The sequence below is a fragment of the Lepidochelys olivacea genome (genome assembly GCF_965140295.1).
Source record: "Lepidochelys olivacea isolate rLepOli2 genome assembly, chromosome: 3".
Lineage (NCBI taxonomy): Eukaryota > Metazoa > Chordata > Testudines > Cheloniidae > Lepidochelys > Lepidochelys olivacea.
The window spans coordinates 84,531,040-84,550,446 of record NC_140413.1 but is presented as its reverse complement, the minus strand read 5'-3'; the positions used below and the strand labels follow the sequence as shown (position 1 = coordinate 84,550,446).

General features: G+C 50.0%; 1 protein-coding gene across 5 annotated transcripts in view; it reads left to right on the top strand.

Moving 5' to 3' along the window:
- Positions 1-19,407, top strand: part of AK9 (adenylate kinase 9) — a 245,383-nt gene that overhangs the window by 143,920 nt on the left and 82,056 nt on the right. For all 5 annotated transcript variants that reach the window (XM_084624319.1, XM_084624320.1, XM_084624317.1 and 2 more), the window contains one exon: positions 9,638-9,857. In XM_084624319.1, coding sequence (XP_084480445.1) covers positions 9,638-9,857 — 220 coding nt within the window. The remainder of the gene's footprint in view (positions 1-9,637; positions 9,858-19,407) is intronic.

Below are 19,407 nucleotides of genomic sequence, written 5' to 3'. Positions count from 1 at the left end.
TTTGACTCAGCCATCAGGAGATAGACAACTCAGAATTATTCCTGAACTAAGAAATTTTCCAGTTGATATCAACGGATCTCGGTCAGCCCCAGTTGAATCTAGTTACATCCAATGAAAATGCAAAGGCAAGACCCTTCTTCACCAGGGAAAACAGCCGAAGATCAAAGGAAACAGACACTCTGGATCATAAATGGCACCTCCCCATTCCTCTTTCCCATTATTCTGCTAATGGGAACAGTTATTCAGAGATTAAAAGCAAGGAAGCATCTATCAAGTATCTAGCAAGGAAGCATCCTCCCAGATTGGCCACAAAGAGTTGTGGTTCTCAGACCTAGTGGAGATGTCACAGAGGTCTCCACTCCCACTTTTTGGAAGACAAAATCTCCTGTTCCATGGCCGGCACCATTCTTTCATGTCTGCCCAGACTACTGAGCTTGGCAGTTGAGAGGCAAGCCATAAACAAGATGGGATGCTCTGTAAAAAAAAAAAATAGGTTTTTGTATCAAGCAGAACTGGCTTCTCAGTTTACACATGGGTTTGAATAAAATTTTCCTACTAGTGTCAAAATAGAAAGATCAGCCCTAGTAAACAAAATATTTCAGCTGTTGGTGAACCAAGATCCCCTTAATGCCAGCTGACAGAGGGTTACAGGAATGTCCTGATTCTGGTCTGGTCCACCAAAGAATGTCATGAGGTCTTAAGTACTGTAAGCTAACTCAATGGATAACTATTGACATACTACGTCAATGGAGAAATGTGACATTAACAGGGAAGGAAATAAGCCATAGGTCTGTATTCAGAGATAAAACTTTGGGGAGAATAAGTAGAAGGCAAAGAAGACACACCCTAATCCTGTACTTAGTGTCGTCAGATGCTACCGGTGTGGTGTTCTGCTCTGTTCAATGTTGATAACAGTCGGCTGTGTGCAAGTGTTCCCTCTGTGTGCTTCCCTGGCTCTGCAGATCACTGACACAGCAGACCCAAGAGAACCTCCAATGACCACAGACTCTGATAACGTACGAAGGCACCCGGCCAGGTTTATTGTCAAATGAAGCACAGTAATAGTTTCCCGCAGACACTACAGGACATACTACGAATATGTGCTCCCTGACAATGGACTGGCTCAGTCAGTGGCGGGACTCTCCGCTGCCCCCTAGGCCAGACAAAGACATCCATTCAGGAATGTATTCTTATACACAGGTACAAACAGGTTACACATCACTCCTGATGTATTGAGATACCACCCCTATACGCATTAGGGTGCTGCCTCTCCCCTGGTACAGGTTGGTTCGAACAAACAAGTCTATCCCTCATATTGTCCTTCTGATCCTGTCTTTAGGATGGTCTGCCTATTCCTTGTTATCTCTGTGGAATGTGTTCATACCATGATGTTCTGGTGCCATCCTGGCACACATTCATCTTATTAGTGCTTATATGTGTATACGTGCTTTTAGCAGCCTTCTTCTTGCCAACTTCTGTGAGCAGGACCTGCCTCTGGCTCACAGCTTAACTTTGCTTTTTATATTAGCAAAGTCTTGACCATTACTTTTAGTTCAGGCCTCATGTCTTATACAGGGCCTTAGGGCCTCATCTTACCACACTTAGGAAGTAAACAAGCAGTGTGTTTACATTCATGGAAACAGGCTCTCGGCCAATCTTGATTGAAAATGGTGCAGAGGAGTTTGGGGATGAAATAGACTTCTTTAGACAGGTTAACCTATAGGTTAAGTTTAGTCTCTAGAAAGTGTATTATGATTTTGTTTTTTATGTAACCTTTTGTTTCCAATATCTTTACTCACTGTTGCTTGAATCTTCGGTAATAAACATATCCTTGTTTTCACTATACATATATCTCAGTGCTGTGATCATACAAGCTGGAGTACTTACTGTTACTTTGGGGACAGCAGATCTGATATCACTGTGAGTATTCAGTGGAAAAGGAGCTGGACATTACAAGGGAATGCTTCAAAAGGACTTGGGGACTGGGCTGCATCTATTGTTAACCTGCAAGGCAAAGTAAAGGCTAGTGTTGCCCAGAGGAGAATTCTTGAAGGGCTAACAGGCTGGTGGTATCAGAGAGCTGACACCCAAGAAAACACAAGAAGACTCCCTCTCACTGGTGGCAGGGGGTAACAAGGTGACTCACAATCCTGGGTACCCTGAGAACCATTGCACTGTTCTGGACCTAAAACTTCCCACCATCGCATGTGTTCTTCTTCGAGTAGTGTCCCTATGAGTGCTCCACTTTAGGTATCTGTGTGCCCCTGCACCTCTAATCGGAGATTTTTGGTAGCAGTGTCCCATTGAGCCTGTGCATCTCGAGGCTATTTAGCACTGTACGGGAACCCCCCTCACTTCTCTACGCCTTTGGCCTCTGAGCAGTTGTCCCTTCCTTATCTGTGTCATTAGCATAAGTAGTGTTTGTTTTGTTACCTTTGTTCTCCCTAAAAGTACTCAGGCTAGTGTTTTATTTTATTTTAATTTAATTTAATTTTATTCCTTTGGTCTAAAAAGAAAAGAGAAAAAGGAAAAGAACTTCACTTTCCTTCCCTGTCTGGGCGCATTCCCCCCCTCCCCAGGCATCTAGTAGACTCATAATTATTTCTTTTTCAGTTAAAAAAAAAAGTAAAGATGATGTTCTTCTGCATATTCCTCCCTACTAGAGGATGACGCCCCCTGCCAGGGGCTTGCCTGGCTCTCTCTGCTCCAAGTGGTGCCTCTCCTACCAGGAGTCTGTTCCTGTAATGGCCAGACACTCACTGTGCCTGGGAGACCCTCACAGAAGTGCTTTACCTGCCACACCTAAAACTGCAGCCTCACAGGAGCTGGGAGCTGAAGTAAAAATTCCTCCCTGTAGAGAAAACACTTCAGTCTGCAGGGGACTCCAGTGGGTGTTGACCCCAGATCATCCCCGGAGCCTTCACTTCAAAAGGGGTCGAGTGGTGAAGAGGAGGAGAGAGAAAAAGAAGAAGCCACCAACAGACTCCCCCTGGAAAGGCTCCTCTGAGCAACTGGCCAGTCAGAGGGGTGTTCCCCAGTGCGGAACCTCCTGCTGTGAGCTCAGCTGCCGCACCCGCTTGGCAGGGAAGCTCAGGAAGCTGAAACCTGAGAAGGGGCTTCCTGCTGTGAGCTCTGCCCTGCTCTGAGCTCTGCTCTGTGCACCGACAAGGGGCTTCTGTAAGTTCTGTGCTGCTCTGAGTTCTACCCTGGGCAACTACTGCACGGAGAGGACACAGTTACCATACCATCTCTAAAAGAGTGACACAGAGAAGCCCTGCTGTCAGCTCTGCTTCAGCACGGAGACACCAGAAGCTTCCACCTTCATGCTCTGAGGCAACGGTACCATCCCCTAAGGAGAGGGGACAGTTACCCCACCATCTCTAAAAGAGCAGCATAGCGAAACCCTTTGGTACCAGATGCAACAAAACTCCCACCTAGGAAGTGTTCTGCACCTTCCCAACCATTGATACCGACTATAGACACTCCTCTGGGGTTCCGGATGAGCCCATGGTAAAACAGGTACTCTGATACTCTGTAGACCTGTGGCCTCAGTACCCAGGGAGAGACAATTACCAAACCGTCTCTAAAAAAGTGGCACCAACAAACTTTTTGTACTGGGCAAAACTCTCATTTAGGGAGTGCTCTGCCCAACTATCGGTACTGACAATGTACCCCGGACCCTCCTCTGTGGTACCAAATGAACCCATGGTACTGCATGAGCTCTGGTGCCCTGGAGACCTGATGATTGGAGAAGAACCACAATACCCAGTACTTGGTACCAGGACCCCAGTATCGAGCACATCCCGGCACCCAGAATCGCTCTTAGCACTGGGCTGTGTACTGCCAATACCTCAGTCAGCAGCACCCTTACCCACTGAAGAATCTGACACTGGCCAGGAGAATATCATTCCCTGGCCCCTCAAGGTGGCCCAGCACCATACTACAAGGGTCATTCCCAATTCCATCACGCCAACCGCCCGTGCTTGCCTTCTTGCCTCTCCCTCCCAAGGCCATATTGTAACTCTTTGAGTATATACACACACATGGCATGACTGTCTCCGGTGTCTCTCAGGGAGAGTCCACCAGATGGTTTGCTACAGCCTGGCACCTGAGCCAGGGCAGGAGAGCACCTGAGCCAGGATAGGAGAAAGCTTTTTCAGAACAGGAAAGAAGGGGGAAGGGGGGGGGGAAACAAAAAACAAAAAACCCACACCTGAAGAGGAAGTTACCTCTTCAGCACACTTCTCCTCATCTCTCCCAGATGAGGCTGTGCTGCCCACCCCTCATCACTAGGTGAAGATTTAAGAACTTTCTGGATCTTACCAAGAGGGTGGCAGACAAGCTGCAAATTCCCTTACAGGAGATGGCAGATACACATCACAAGTTGGTGGAAATTCTGCACATTACCGTCTCATCTAGAACTGTCCTCCCAATTAATGAGCTGATTCTAGATCCTAACAAAATCATCTGGCAGAGCCAGCCTTCTTCGCACCAACCAGCAACAGAGTGTAAACAAAAACAACCCTACATCTCTACCCAAAGAGGCAGACTTTGTTTTCAACATCCGCAACCCAACTCCATCATAGTGGATGTGATTAATGCATGAAGCAAGCAACATAATGCTAAGTCAACCCCATATGATCAGGCTTTGAAAGATGGCGTATTCATCAACAACATTACTGTTTAGAGTCATAAATTACCAAACTGTCATGGCCAAAACAATTTTGTTAATCTTGGGAAACCCAGGATGTTTCTGAAATGTTACTGGAAACACAAAAAGAACAGATTCAGACCATTCTTAGAGAAGGTCAGCTAATAGCCAGACCAGTCCTGGAGACACCACTGGATGTAGCTGTTATAGCTGCCCGCCCAGTCTCCATGACAGTGGTACTGAGGTGGGTTGTGGGGTTTTTTTTTTGTTTGCTACACCTCTCTAGATTGCCCAAAGAGCTACAGACTTCCAATTTGAAGGGCCAAACTCTTTGCAGAGAAGACAGATTTTCTTTCCACATCCTGAAGGATTCTCGGACCGCACTACACTCCTTAGGAATCTACACTGTGGAACAGAAGAGAAGATATACCTCTCAACCACACCACAGATAACAATCTTCTCAATACTCACCATTTCTGTGCTGTTATGAGCCACAGTGTAAGAGGCCCAGGGCTCAAAAGTGAGAACAGACTGCACCCCAGTCCATGACCTCTCAAACTGCCTCTTCGAAGCACTTTGATGAGCTGATCGGGGGCCTGAACAATGATACCTTACAGCATCAGCTGCCATCTATACACCTGTCACGCCACTCAGAAGTCACCTTACCTTACTTCACAGCAGTTAGGACCAGCTCTAGAGCAAAGAGATTGATTTCTAGCCCTGAACTTACAGGGTGCCTACTTCCATATCTCAATACAACCATCATACAGGAGATTTCCTACTGCTTACCTTTGGGGCAGGATCATTATAGGTACAGACTGCTCCACACAGGTTCACTTCATTGTAGTGGCATACTAACCCCGGTACAGTGACTGGACTTTATCAGCACCAACCTGATGCAGTACAAGCGAGAGCGCTCCTCTCACTACCCCATTCACCACCCTGGGACACATGTCTCGCTAATATGCTGAGGAGCTCACCTACACAACAACAAGGTTCTGGACAAATGGCCTTCCACAGAAATGACCTTCCATATCACTCTTTTGGGGTTAGAGGCTGTCAGGAGTGCCTGTGCACAAACTCTGCCTTTCATCAAAAACAACACACAAAGATTATGATGTACTTAATGTGACCTGTATGTTTGTATAAACTGACAAGGAGCTGCCAGATCTCCCTCCCTCTGCAAGACAGCATTCAAACTTTGGAATTGATGCACCCATCACAATGTGCTCATCTCAGCTGTCTGTCTACAAGGGATACAGAACAGGGATAACCAACAGTCTCAGTTGGAATTTTCTCACGACAGTGAGTGTATACTGAATTCACAGGTGCTTCAAGATATAGCCACCTTTTGGGGAAACATTCACTGGCAGTTGCCCTCATCGTCTCAGCGGACAGGGCCCACTTGTATGTCTTTTCCCAGTTTCCTCCTGTATCCAAGATTCTGTTGAAAATTCAATGAAACAAAGCAAGAGTTATTGTGATTGCCCCTCTTGACTATGACAATTCTGGCTCCCTTACTTGATGCAGATGGCAATATGCCCTCCTGTTCCTCTGATGTCAGCCCATTCCTCACCCGCTCCCTCTAAACAATGGGCTGACCCTTCACCCCAATCTATGGGTCCTCTGCCTCCAGGCTTGGATCTTTCTTTGTTCCAAGGCTTAGAAGCAGAATGCTCCGATAAGCTGAAACACAAGTTGCAATACAACCACAAGTTGAGCACTCCACACACCTATCTACAAAATGGAAACGACTCCAAGTTTGTACCATTCCAAACGGACAGACCCAACCTCATCTTTCCTCCCTCTGATTTTGCACTACATTTTAAACTCTCACTTAGCTCCCTTAAGGTACATTTCATGGCGAAAATGGCTTCCCACTTGGCGTTTGCTCAACCACTAATGCGTAGACTCTTTAAGGGCACTGGGACTCTCTTCACCCATGTTACACCACCCGCTCCAGCCTGGGACTTTAATCTACTTCTCAGGGCTTGGACTAGACCTCCCTCCAAGTCCAGGGCAACTTGTTCTCTTACACCTGTCCATGACAACAGCATTTCTAATTGCCATCACCTCAGCTAGGCACATAGGAGAAATAGCAGCCCTGATGGCACACCCATCATTCACGGCCTTTGTCTTTAAAAAATAATAATAAAAAAAAAACCCCAACAACTCTAAGGCCATATCAGAAGTTTCTCCCTACTTTTTCTGCACTTTCCATAGGAATCAAGAGATCCATTTCCCTGTTTTTTCCCCAAAACCACGTTGTGACAACTGGAGACAATTGTGCATATGCTAGATATTAGAAGGACATTAGCATTCTACTTGGACAGGACTAAGGACTTCAGGAAATCCCCTAACCTCTTCCTTTCATCCACAGAAAGATTCTAAAACTCTGTGATATCTCCTCAAAGACTATCCAAATGGCTCTCTAGTTGCATTAATCACTTAGCAAGAGCGCAACTTGCTTCCGTTCATACACACTCCATGAGATCAGTTCCTACCTCAATCACATTCCATAGGGATACCCCATCTCCCCAATCTATAGAGCAATGACTGGGGCCTCTGTCCATACTTTCGCAGAACATTATGTGATCACTGAAGATTTGGCCGCTGACACCATCTTTGACTCCACAGTACTCTCTATAGTAAAAGACTCTGCTCCGAAGTCCCAGCCTCCAGTGGTGAGTGCTGCTCCAGAGTCACCTAAAGTGGAGCATCCATAGGGACACTACTCAAAGAAGAAGAGGAAGTTACTCACCTTGTGCAGTAACGATGGTTCTTCAAGATGTGTGTCCTTATGGGTGCTCCACAACCCGCCCTCCTCCCCTCTACTTCAGAGTTCTCTATAGGGCTCTGTGGTAGAGAAGGAAATGAGGGGGGTTCGCCTGTTTAGTGCTAAATAGCCTCAAGGCAGACCACGAGGGAGGGAGCGCACATGCGCGGGCTCAACAGGACACTGCTACCAAAAATCTCTGATTAGAAGTGCAGGGGCACACAGACTCCTAAACTGGAGCAGCCTTAGGGACACACATCTCGAAGAAGCATCGTTACTGCACAAGGTGAGTAACTTCCTCATATCTTGACATTAAATAGTGACATAAATGTAGGCTCATTAAAAACTCTGAAAGATCACCTGATAATATCTAGGTTTCTTAAAGCAGTACGTGTATCCAAACCAACCAGATCCCTATTTAGGATCTGCCTACAGTGCTGCAAAGTCTTGTGACCCATCTGTTCAAACTGATGGTATCTAATTCCTTACATTTTCTTTCCATAAACATGTCTCCTGACTGCAGTCACGTTGGCAAGAAAAGTCTCTGAAATCTCCATTCTTGTGTGACATGAAATGATCTCTTGAGGTCCCTTCCAGCCCTACATTTCTGTGATGCTATCATTTGCTCCATCATCCACAAGGACAAGATTGTTCGCCATGCTCCAGAATCATTCATAATCAGTGTTATGTATTTCTCCCATTCCTCAGGGGAAAATAATTCTTTTTTCATTTTGCCTAAAGCCTCATATAGAGAAATCATGACACATGCCTAATGTAAGACAAACTGTTAAAAGATACTGTAGGAGAATCTATCAATTCAGAAAAACACTGAGTCAGACCCTGGCCCATTCTGTAGTCCCTTTCCACCACTCTGTCAACACAAAGGGGTCTTACGTCTGCCTTAAATGTGAAGCTGAGGTTTCCGCCAGCATGGGGAAATCCTTGGCTGATGTGGTGTTCTGTGCTGCCCCCCTCCAAACACGCTGGGCACAGAAGCATATTTGTGCATAGATAAAGTAATTTTAGAAAATATCAGAGCCCACTCAATCCTTTCCACAGAGGTATCCTAGGCAGAAAGGGTGCTAGCTTCCACAAAGGAAGTCTGTAAAGCCTTGTCATCCATCAGCCTTTTTTCGAAAAAGCACTATAGGCTTGACTTCATTCCTCTGTAAAATCATCCTTCAATGGGAAAGACTCCAAAAGAGGTTTTTTTAAATGTTAATAATACTAATTTGAGGGAAGTCCTACTGTCCTATTTATCTTTCCTTGCTTCCTTCCTTCCTTTGTCCAAATATCTGACTGGGCAAAAGATCAAGTTTCCTTTCTGAATCTGACCTTTCCTGCCATCTGGTCACTTAAGGGAAGTGCTTTGTCTATATAAAGCCCATGTATATGAAACATTACTCTTATATTCAATCTAATAATAAGAAGTGCAGAAACACAGCTTTGGAAAATTCAGCTTTGGAAGTACTTATCTAGTATGAAGATGTAAGGGGTATGACCAGGACCTGGAGTTCCATAGACAAGTCTGAACTGACTCCAGTATTTGTGGGGAGAGAGGTTTAGTTCATGCAGAGAGGTGTAGTCCATGTTATGGACTGTGGAAGAGGTCATTCCCTGAAAGGAAATCATCAGCTAACAAACTTCACATGACAGATCATACCAAAACAATGATTTGTGCCCCCACTTATGATTCTACAGCAGTGGCTAACAAACACTATTTTCAGAGCCACACTAGCAAAATTGAAGATGCAAGCACACAAAGGTCTTTTAGACACAATGCCATCTAAGCTGAAATTACTCTTAAACAAAATGGGCATTTGATTTCTGCGCCATTCAAAATACAGAGTGAAAGACAATGTTTGCTAAGCAGAATAAAATACAATAAAATAAAAAGTGAAAAATTGCTTCTAGATTTCTAAGGGCTTGTCTACTCACTAGGGAACTTTTTAGTGTGTGCCAGCAAGATTAGTGTGCAACTCATTGAACATTTGAATTCACACCCCTCTGGTGCACATTGCTGCACCATATAGACCAGCCCCAAGAGGGAACTGCAAGAAATTGAGAGAAAAATAATGACTTTTTAAAATTACTATTAAAAAAATCCTTTTAATAAAATGTTTTTTCTTTTTGCCATTCGCTCACTGAACTTTCTGTGTAGAAAAAGATTACTTTAGAATTACATCATTTTTATCTTTGTTTCCAATCAGATCCACAGGATTTATACTGGATGGTTTCCCTCGTACAGTTGAGGAGGCCCAGTACTTATTAGAACGAGGACTCTGCCCCGATGTTGCAGTTTTTATCCAAGTGGAAGAAAGTGACATTTCTGATCGTCTTCTTCCTCCACGTTTGGAAAAATGGAGAGATAGACAAAATAAAAAAATGGAAAATAAGAAGAAGCTGAAAGACATGAAAGAAAAAATAAAGGTAGGTTTTATTCTTTCAGTAACAAACAGATTTTAGATTAGTGTTACAGTGAGGCTCCTTGTAATGAAGGAGATCTAGCTCTCCTGTGCCACCTCAGGTGGTCAGTTAATACAGCGGGGCGGCACCTGGTGCTATAAAGGATCATGGAGAATCAGAAAGGATAGAGGTCCTTGAAGGAAGGCTGAACATCAGAGGGGTTTTCCGGCTAACCTCCTCAAATTGGAGAGCCAGAGCTGAGGGTCAGAGAGGGCTGAAGGAAGGGGAGCAGTGGAGGAGCTTATCTCCATGCTGAAGAACTGGAGCCAGAGGGCTGGGGGAGAGGAAGGGATGCTCCCCAGGTAAGGATGAAGTCCCAGCAGAGAGTTGGCGGTGGTAGGAAGATCCCCAGTGGGGGCTCCACTGCGAAGAACAGGGATATACTACAGCTGGAAGGGGTGAAGTGGCTGTCCTGGCAGAAGGACGGGGAGGGGGGCAAAAAAGAGGACTGAAGAAGAACCCAGGTATGGTGGAAAACTCCAGAGTATGGTATGTACTATGTTGACGGACTGTGTGTCATGGGATTTTAACAACTATGCACTGGGAGTGGCAGGTGGACTATGTTTTTGGACTTCTATTATGGATTATTTGCAGTATGTTTTTGTAATAAACTGGCCCCTAGGAAGGGTATTATTGGGGTAAGACAACCCGTTGTGGAGTTCTTAGGGACCTGAGAGGGGAAGAGGGATGGTAACCCCTGTTAGGGTGCCCACCCACAAAAGGGCATTTGAGAATGAAGGGGAATCATTCACAGTTAGATTAGACCATCTAGGCAGATCTCTGCATTGGGTGATGAAGCAGAACTTCATAGTCCTACAAGGAGCACCAGAGGCAAGTAAAACAATTCTGAAGTGGTCAGAGTGATGCTTATACCATCCCCCTCTCAGGCCTTAGTACAGGGATCTATACAGGGGAAAGGGGCATGGCTGGGGTTTTCCTTTGCCCTGGAGATCCTCATCTGCTAGAAGTAAAAGTTCTGCTCCAGCAGTTGTCAAAAGTTAGAACTCTGCTCTAAAAATCTCATCTTTGAGGTTTGGAGATGCAGTATTGCCAGCCTCAGGAGGTCAAAAATCATGAGATTGGCCCCCAAAATCATGAAATTTTAAAAAACATCAAATCATGTTATTGTATTCTGTCTTTTGACTTTTTGATTCTCGTCTGCCAATGAGTGTATGTGATAATGTCAGTGTGATCATTTCAGCTTGAATGCACACACAAATGCATGCCTTTCCCATGTGTCACAGATGGAGACTCCACTTTGGCTCTAATCACCACAGATAAGCAGAACGGCCATCCATGCCCTATTGCTGTCCAGACTCCTTCCCTTCTTAGTTTATAACCTTTGATAAAAGAAGGGCTAAATGTTAAATAGTTTGAGAACCTTGACCTATTTAGTGCATCATGATTCACACTAGCACATAGAATTTATATTACTTCTTTGGGTTGATAAATTATAGATGTACATAGACACATAGACTTTGAGGCGAGAAGGGACCATTGTCACCATCTAGTCTGACCTCCTCCACATCGCAGGCCACAAAACAGCACACATCCACTCCTGTAATAGACCCATAACCTTTGGCTGTTCCAGAACTTCACGACTTTGATAGTTAGAAACTTTTGTCCAGTTTCAAGCCTAAACTTGTTGATGGCCAGTGTATATCCATTTATTCTTGTGCTAACATAGGCCCTTGACTTAAATAACTCCCGTCCCTGATATTTATTCCTCTGATATATTTTTAGAGAGCAATCATATCTCCCCCCACAGCCTTTGTTTGGTTAGGCTAAACAACCCAAGCTCCATAAGTCTCCTTTCGTAAGATAGGTTCTCCATTCCTCTGATCATCCTAGTAACCCTTCTCTGCACCTGTTCCAATTTGCATTCATCTTTCTTAAACATGGGAAACCAGAACTGCACACGGTATTCCAGATGAGGTCTCACCAGTGCCTTGTATAGTTGTAATAACACTTCCTTATCTCTGCTGGAAATACCTTGCTTGATGCATCCTACAATTGCATTAGCCTTTTTCATGGCTCCATCACACTGGTGGCTCATAGTCACCCTGTGATCAATCAATACACCCAGGTGTTTCATCTCTTCTGTCTCTTCCAACTGATATGTCCCCAGCTGCTGGCAAAATTCTTCGTGTTACTCCCTAAGTGCGTGAGTGTGCACTTTGCGCTCTTAAATTTCATAAGATTTCTAATACTGCACATAGCGGGGCGGGGCTTCTCTAACGTCTTCTTCCCTGCAGAAACTGCATGGACTCCAATAGTTGTGCCTTCACTACACCCTTTTATTTTAAGTTCCCTCCACCATTTCTACAACAATCCCCGTGCAACAGTCTGTTTACAACACCACCTATGCTTTTTGGCCCTTCCCCCAGAACCCGAGGGAAATGGAGGTCTCTCTCCCTTGAGGCATCCATGTAATTGGGCTAACTCAGCCCTAGTCCCCTCTCCTTCCCTTGGCACTTCCCTTCTGTCTCTTTATCAGCCTTGGGTTGATAAGCTAATTGGCTCCTTATCCTATCCATCTGTCCAGCCTGATCCTCTAATTACCCCAACCCCATCAGCTTTCTCAAGGGGAACTAATGAACATCCGAGTGATCAGATTGCAGGATCACTTGTTCACCCCCTGCACTCTGTCACACTAGAGTTTTCAGGGTCATCCAAATCTTCTTGTATAATATTCCAGTCCTCCTCTGTATTGGAAATACCTCCCAACTTTGTGTCATCCATAAATTTTATTAGCGCACACTCACTTTTTGTGCCAAGGTTATTAATGAAAATGTTAAATAAGATTGGTTGCAAGACTGATCCCTGAGGAACTCCACTAGTAACCTCCCTCCAGCCTGACAATTCACCTTTCAGCATGACTCATTGTATTCTTCACTTCAACTAGTTCCTTACCCATCTTTCAATTCTTGTATTAATCCCCATCTTCTCTAGTTAAACTAATAATTTCCGACATGGAACTGTATCAAATGCCTTACAGAAATCCAGGTAGATTAAAGAACATTACATTAGCTCCTGCTTTCTGAATTTAGCTCATTAGGGTGCAGAGGAATATTTCAGGAGATGGGGGTCTTAGACAACAGCTCGGCAGAAAAAAGAATGCTTAGTTACTACATATGAGTAAATGCATATTGTGACAAAGTTCCTCCTCTACCTTGGTGGGTCTTGCGCTTATTGGCAGATTTGCTCACCTTGGAGCTTCACGGCAGCCCTCAGCTTGGCCGTTTTTCTGAACCCACAGTCCAGGTCGACTCCTCCTGTGTCTGACCAGGAGTTAGGAGGTTTCAGGGAAACCCGGGCCCGCCCTCTACTCCAGGTTCCAGCCCAGGGCCCTGTGGAATGCAGCTGTCTAGAGTGCCTCCTGGAACAGCTATGCAACAGCTACAACTCCCTGGGCTACTTCCCCATGGCCTCCTCCCAACACCTTCTTTATCCTCACCATAGGACCTTCCTCCTGGTGTCTGATAATGCTTGTACTCCTCAGTCCTCCAACAGTCTGCGTTCTCACTCTCAGCTCCTATTGCTTCTTGCCCCCAGCTCCTCACACGCGCACCACAAACTGAAGTGAGCTCCTTTTTAAACACAGGTGCCCTGATTAGCCTGCCTTAATTGATTCTAGCAGCTTCTTGATTGGCTGCAGGTGTTCTAATCAGCCTGTCTTAATTGTCTCCAGAAGGTTCCTGATTGTTCTGGAACCTTCCCTGTTGGGAAACGGAACGTCTTTTGCTTGCTCCTCAGCTATCTGCTTTCTGTTCTTTCCTAAAGTCCCCTGGCCCGGATTTTTCTTACTTTTTGCACCTGCCTTAGTCCCCCCCCGACCGGGCCAGACGCTTTTTTGTTTTTTCTTTTCATTTTTTGTGTTTTTTTCCCATCTACGTCCTTCGCCGGCCATCCCCCCCACGCCTGCTTTCGGGCGCAGCTATTTGCCTCAGCTGAGCCCCCGGAGGAGGGGGGGAAGATTGCCGATTTTGCTGTCCGGAGGGGGGAGTGGAAACCCCCAGACCCAGCCGTTTCGCCAGTAGCTCGGACCTTATAGCATTCTTAACATACCGGAGGACTTGGAACACAGCCAACACAGCCGGAGACGGAGATTCCATCGGACAGAAGAAATAATATAAATCATCGTGACGGAGGCCGTAAGACTGAGTAACTTTCTGAATTATGCTCTCGTGGGGGGGAGTTTGACTGTGATTACTTGCGTTTGTGGCGGCACAGGGGGTGTGGCGTGGAGACCCCCACCCCCGATCCATCGGTGCCCCTACCCCCCCCCATCATTATTACAACTGTCACGGCCCCCCCGCAGTCTGTCCCTGCTGGCAATCTGCCATCTCCCTTCGGATCCAGCTGTTTGCTTTGAACTTTGCCTTCCGGACCGGACCTAACAACCGACCAACCGAGACTCTTTGGACAAACGTGTGTGGGTCTTCACCCTCCCCCCCGGATTGCTTATCCCACAGTTTGCCCCTTTTACTGGACCCCGATTTTGTTCCCCCCCTCCTCCCAGACCCCCTCCCTCGGCATTTTTTCCCTTCCCGTCCGCAGCCAGCGGAGGGAGGGGCTATTCTGCCTCCCCCCCCTCCTTCCGGTGTCTCCCTGTCTCTCCCTGCTCACAATGGCGGGGAACGAGAGGGGTGAGACTGCTTCAATAAAATTAGTTGTCCCTTCCCCACCACCACCCCAGCCCAACCCCCAAGGTCCCCCCCCTACTACTATTGTTAAGGTACTTGCCACCCCCCCTGCTGGGGCACCGGTAGCAGGAGGCACCAGGGTGATTGCTGCTGCTGCTGCTGCACCCATCACCCCCCCAGATTCTAGGAAACCCCCCCCGGTTCGCAAGAAGGGCCAGGGCGGGTGGAAGGGAAAGGGCCCCGCTAAAACCACTGAGCCCTCCATGGCGGGAGCTGCCCCCACCGCTGCGGCCTCGTCATCAACCGTGGCGCCCCTCCCAGCGTTTCCCTCCACCAGCTCTGCGATTGTCCCTCCCCTGGCCCCCAGGACGTATGCCCGGGCGGCAGCGGGCTCCCCGCTGCCTACCGCCTCGTCATCTCGCCCCCCCCCTGCCTCTGCCACCATCACCAGCGGCCAAGGCCCTTTCCCCGCCTTGACCAGGAAGCACGGCGTCCGTTGCCTCCTGGTGCCCGCCTCGCCCCACGTGGAGACATACGTGCAGGCGTTGGCGAAGGTGGTGGGACCCACGGCTATTGTGGCGGCCTCCAAGATGTATGGGAAGGTCGTTTTCTTCTTAGCCTCGGAGGATGCCGCCCAGGAGGCGGTGGAGAGGGGCCTGACGGTAGGGGGGGTGTTTGTCCCCCTAGAACCGTTAGAAGACCTGGGCGTTCGCCTTGTCCTTACCTCCGTTCCTCCCTTCTTACCCAATGCTGCCCTGTTACCCGCTCTTTCCACCCTGGGGAAACTTGTTTCTGTCATCAGCCCTCTCCCGTTGGGCTGCAAGGACCCCACCCTCCGTCACATTTTTTCGTTCCGCCGGCAAGTGCAGCTTCTACCACCGGCAGGGGCGCGTGACGGAGAGGCGCTTGAGGGGTCCTTTCTAGTCCCCTACGAGGGAGCCCGCTATCGGGTCTTTTATTCTACCGGAGAGGCCCGGTGCTACCTCTGCCGCTCAGCGGGGCATGTCCGCAGAGACTGCCCTTTGGCTCGGGGGGGAGGGGCACCCGAAACCCCCGAGACCCGGCAGGACATCGGCCCCGTCGCTGCCGACACCCCTGGCTGCCCAGTACCTGAAACCAACCCTCCTCCTATTCGACCCATCGCTGCTCCCGTCCGGGCCCAAGAGATACCTTCCCTACAATGCCCGGGCGAGCAAGGGGTTTCCACCCTTGCTAGTACCACCCCAATAGAGCCCATGGAGGAGGGTGTGGCAAGGATGTTATCGGGTATAAGAGAGGGCCCTCCCCAAGGAGAAGCCCCCGCCCCTCATGTTGCCCCACCGCTACCTCCCCGAACCCCTAAACCATCGCCTCCGCCCCCCGACACGACCCCTGCTAACCAACCCCCAGATGATGCTATGGAGGGATGGACCCTAGTCCAGGGGAAGCGAGGCAAGCGGAAGGCTCGAGCTCCGCTGCATCCACCCGACGCGGAAGCCCCCCGGAAGACCAGGAAAGGAGGCACTGCTATCGAGCCTCCCGCCACGGCCGCGAGCGAGATCCATCCGCCGGTGTCGGGAGGGGAAGACGGACTGGCATTGGAGGGCAGAATCCCCCCTCCACGGGAAACCCTCCCCTCCGAGACTCCTGAGGACACCCCTTCTGCCTGGATGCTACCTGAACCCCCCGCGGACCCCGAGGCGGCCGTTGAGGCTGGCCCTAGAGGAGAGGCCCCCGGGGTGGCAGGAGTTGGCCTCTCCTCCGTGTATGCGGAGATTGAGGCCCTAGATTTGACCCCGGTCACCCAGGGAGGGGATGATTTGCTGCCGGCCGGCCTCGAGCTGGGCAGCCTTACCCCAGCCTCCCTTTCCCCATGCTCCCTCCCCCTTTTTGCCTTCCCGGGTGAGCACCCTGCAGAAGGCGGTCCACCACCTGATGCCGTGACCGCTAAAATCACCATGGAGCCAGCACCTAGTATTATTGGGAGCCCCTCCCCTTCCCCCTTAACCCTTGATTCTGCTCAGGAGGCACTTTCCTTTAGCTGCTCGCCTCCTGCACCCCAGAGCCTTACCCCTGCCCCTGCCCCCACCCCTGCCCCTGCCCAAGGTCCCTCCTCCTGCAATGTTAATGCCGCCCCTGGGGTTATTTCCTTTCCGCCTTTTGCAGACTCCCCCCAGGGAGCAGTCTTTGCACTTTCTAGTCGCGACCCGTTAGGAGTGGCAATTTTTCCCCTGCCATCCCCCTCCACCCCAAGGCGTGAAATGAATTTAATAACCCCAGCCTGTCAGACGCCCCGTCGGTGGTCCGCACCCTGTCTACCTGCCTTAGCGGACCACGAGGCTGTATTAAGAGGCCCATTAGGGAATACCTCGGGAATTGTAACCCCACCCCCCCAGGAGCTGCGGCATGCGCTACGGAAGTTCCTAGAGCACTCCCGTGGCGCCCGCAATAGGGCACAGCTGGCTCTTCGGCTATGGGGGGACTTTGATCAACTCCTCCAGGCCACAAAGGCCCTTATGAAGGAGGGCAGGGGGCAAGGAAACGCGGTGCTGCGGCCTACGAGCGAGCCCGCAGCTTCCGAAGCGATCTACTCACCCACGGGATGGGTCATGGGTTGCTGCGCAACCCGCCGGGGGCCCTGAACCCCCCCGCCAATACGAGACCCCCACCCCCCCAGCCCTCCGTATGACGCCTTTTATTATTGCGACCCTGAATACCAGGGGCTGTAGGATGGCTCTCCGCAGGTCCCAGGTGCTCTCTTACCTTCGGGAGGGGAGGTACTCTGTAGTTTTCCTGCAGGAGACCCATACAGACCCGGCCGCCGAGGACAGGTGGCGGCTGGAGTGGGGGGACGGGGTATACTTTAGCCACTTTGCGACCTGGCAGGCTGGAGTGGCAACCCTATTCTCCCCCAACCTACGGCCTGAGGTGCTAGGGGTCAATGAGGCCGTGCCGGGTCACGTGCTGCACCTTCGAGTCCGTATGGAGGGGCTCGTGGTTAATTTTGTTAACATCTATGCCCCGCAAATGAGCTCCAGGCGGCCACAATTTTATCAGCAGGTGTCCGACTTTCTCGGCACCCTGGATTCGCACGAGTGCCTGGTCCTGGGAGGGGACTTTAACACCACCCTCGAGGAACGGGACCGCTCAGGGGCCGAACCGAGTCCGGCCGCTGCGTATATTCTCCAAGGGATAGTTGACCATCATTCCCTAGTGGACGTCTGGCGTGACCATCACCCAGATGACACCTCCACGTTTACCTTTGTCCGGGTGGAGGCCCATCGGTCACACCACTCTCGGTTGGACCGTATTTACTTATCCCGTTTCCATCTTTCACAGGCCCACTCCTCCGCCATTCGGCCGGCCCCATTCTCCGATCATCATTTAGTCACTGTAACGGTTTCCCTCCGTGCAGAGAGACCGGGGCCGGCCTATTGGCACTTTAATAACAGCCTGTTGGAGGACGAGAGCTTTGTGATGTCCTTCCGGGAGTTTTGGTTGGCCTGGCGAGAGCAGTGGCGTGCCTTTCCCTCGGTGCGGCGATGGTGGGATCTCGGGAAGGTGCGCGCCAAGCTCTTCTGCCGTGACTACACTCGGGGCACCAGCCGACGGTGAAATGCGGCGATAGAGCAGCTGGAACGGGAGGTCTTAGAGATGGAGAGGCGCCTGGCCGCCGATCCCGAGGACCCGTCCCTCTGCGGAGCGTGCCGGGAGAAGCGGGAGGAGCTCCGGGCCCTTGAGGACCACCGGGCCCGAGGTGCCTTCGTTCGATCCCGCATCCGCCTCCTTCGGGAGATGGACCGCGGCTCCCGCTTCTTCTATGCCCTGGAGAAAACGAGGGGGGCCAAGAAACACGTCACCTGCCTTCTTGCGGAAGACGGCACCCCCCTCACGGGTCCGGAGGAGATGTGTGGGAGGGCCCGTGACTTCTACACAAGCCTTTTCTCCCCGGACCCGACCGATCCTGACGCTTGCGAGGTGCTCTGGGAGGAACTCCCCACGGTCAGCGTGGGCGACCGAGACCGACTAGAGCTGCCTCTCACCCTGGCCGAGTTCTCGGAAGCCCTCCGTCGCATGCCCACCAATAAATCTCCGGGCATGGACGGGCTGACCGTGGAGTTTTACCGCGCGTTCTGGGACATTCTCGGCCCAGACCTAGTCACCGTCTGGGCTGAGTCCTTGCAGAGCGGGGTCCTCCCTCTGTCATGCAGGCGAGCGGTGCTCGCTTTGCTGCCAAAGAAGGGGGACCTCCGCGATCTACGAAACTGGCGTCCCGTCTCACTCCTTAGCACGGATTACAAAATCGTAGCGAAAGCAATCTCGCTGCGGCTGGGGTCCGTGATGGCGGACGTGGTCCACCCAGACCAGACCTATACTGTCCCGGGTCGCAGCATTTTCGACAACCTCTTTCTCGTCCGAGACCTTTTGGAACTCGGGCGGAGAGATGGTCTATCGTTCACCCTCCTGTCTCTTGATCAGGAGAAGGCGTTTGATAGAGTAGACCATGGGTACCTCCTGAGCACTCTGCAGGCGTTTGGATTTGGACCTCGGTTTGTGAGTTTTCTCCGGGTGCTGTATGCCTCCGCGGAGTGTTTGGTTAGGCTCAACTGGACCCTGACTGAACCAGTCAGCTTCGGGCGAGGAGTGCGGCAGGGGTGCCCCCTCTCGGGCCAGATGTATGCTCTGGCGATCGAGCCTTTCCTCTGTCTCCTCCGCAGGAGGATGACAGGGTTGGTGCTGCGGGAGCCGGAGCTGCGGCTGGTCCTGTCGGCGTACGCCGATGACGTACTTCTCGTGGTCCAGGACCCGGGCGACTTGGCGCGAGTGGAGGCATGCCAAGCCATCTATTCGGCAGCCTCCTCCGCCCGAGTCAACTGGGTCAAGAGCTC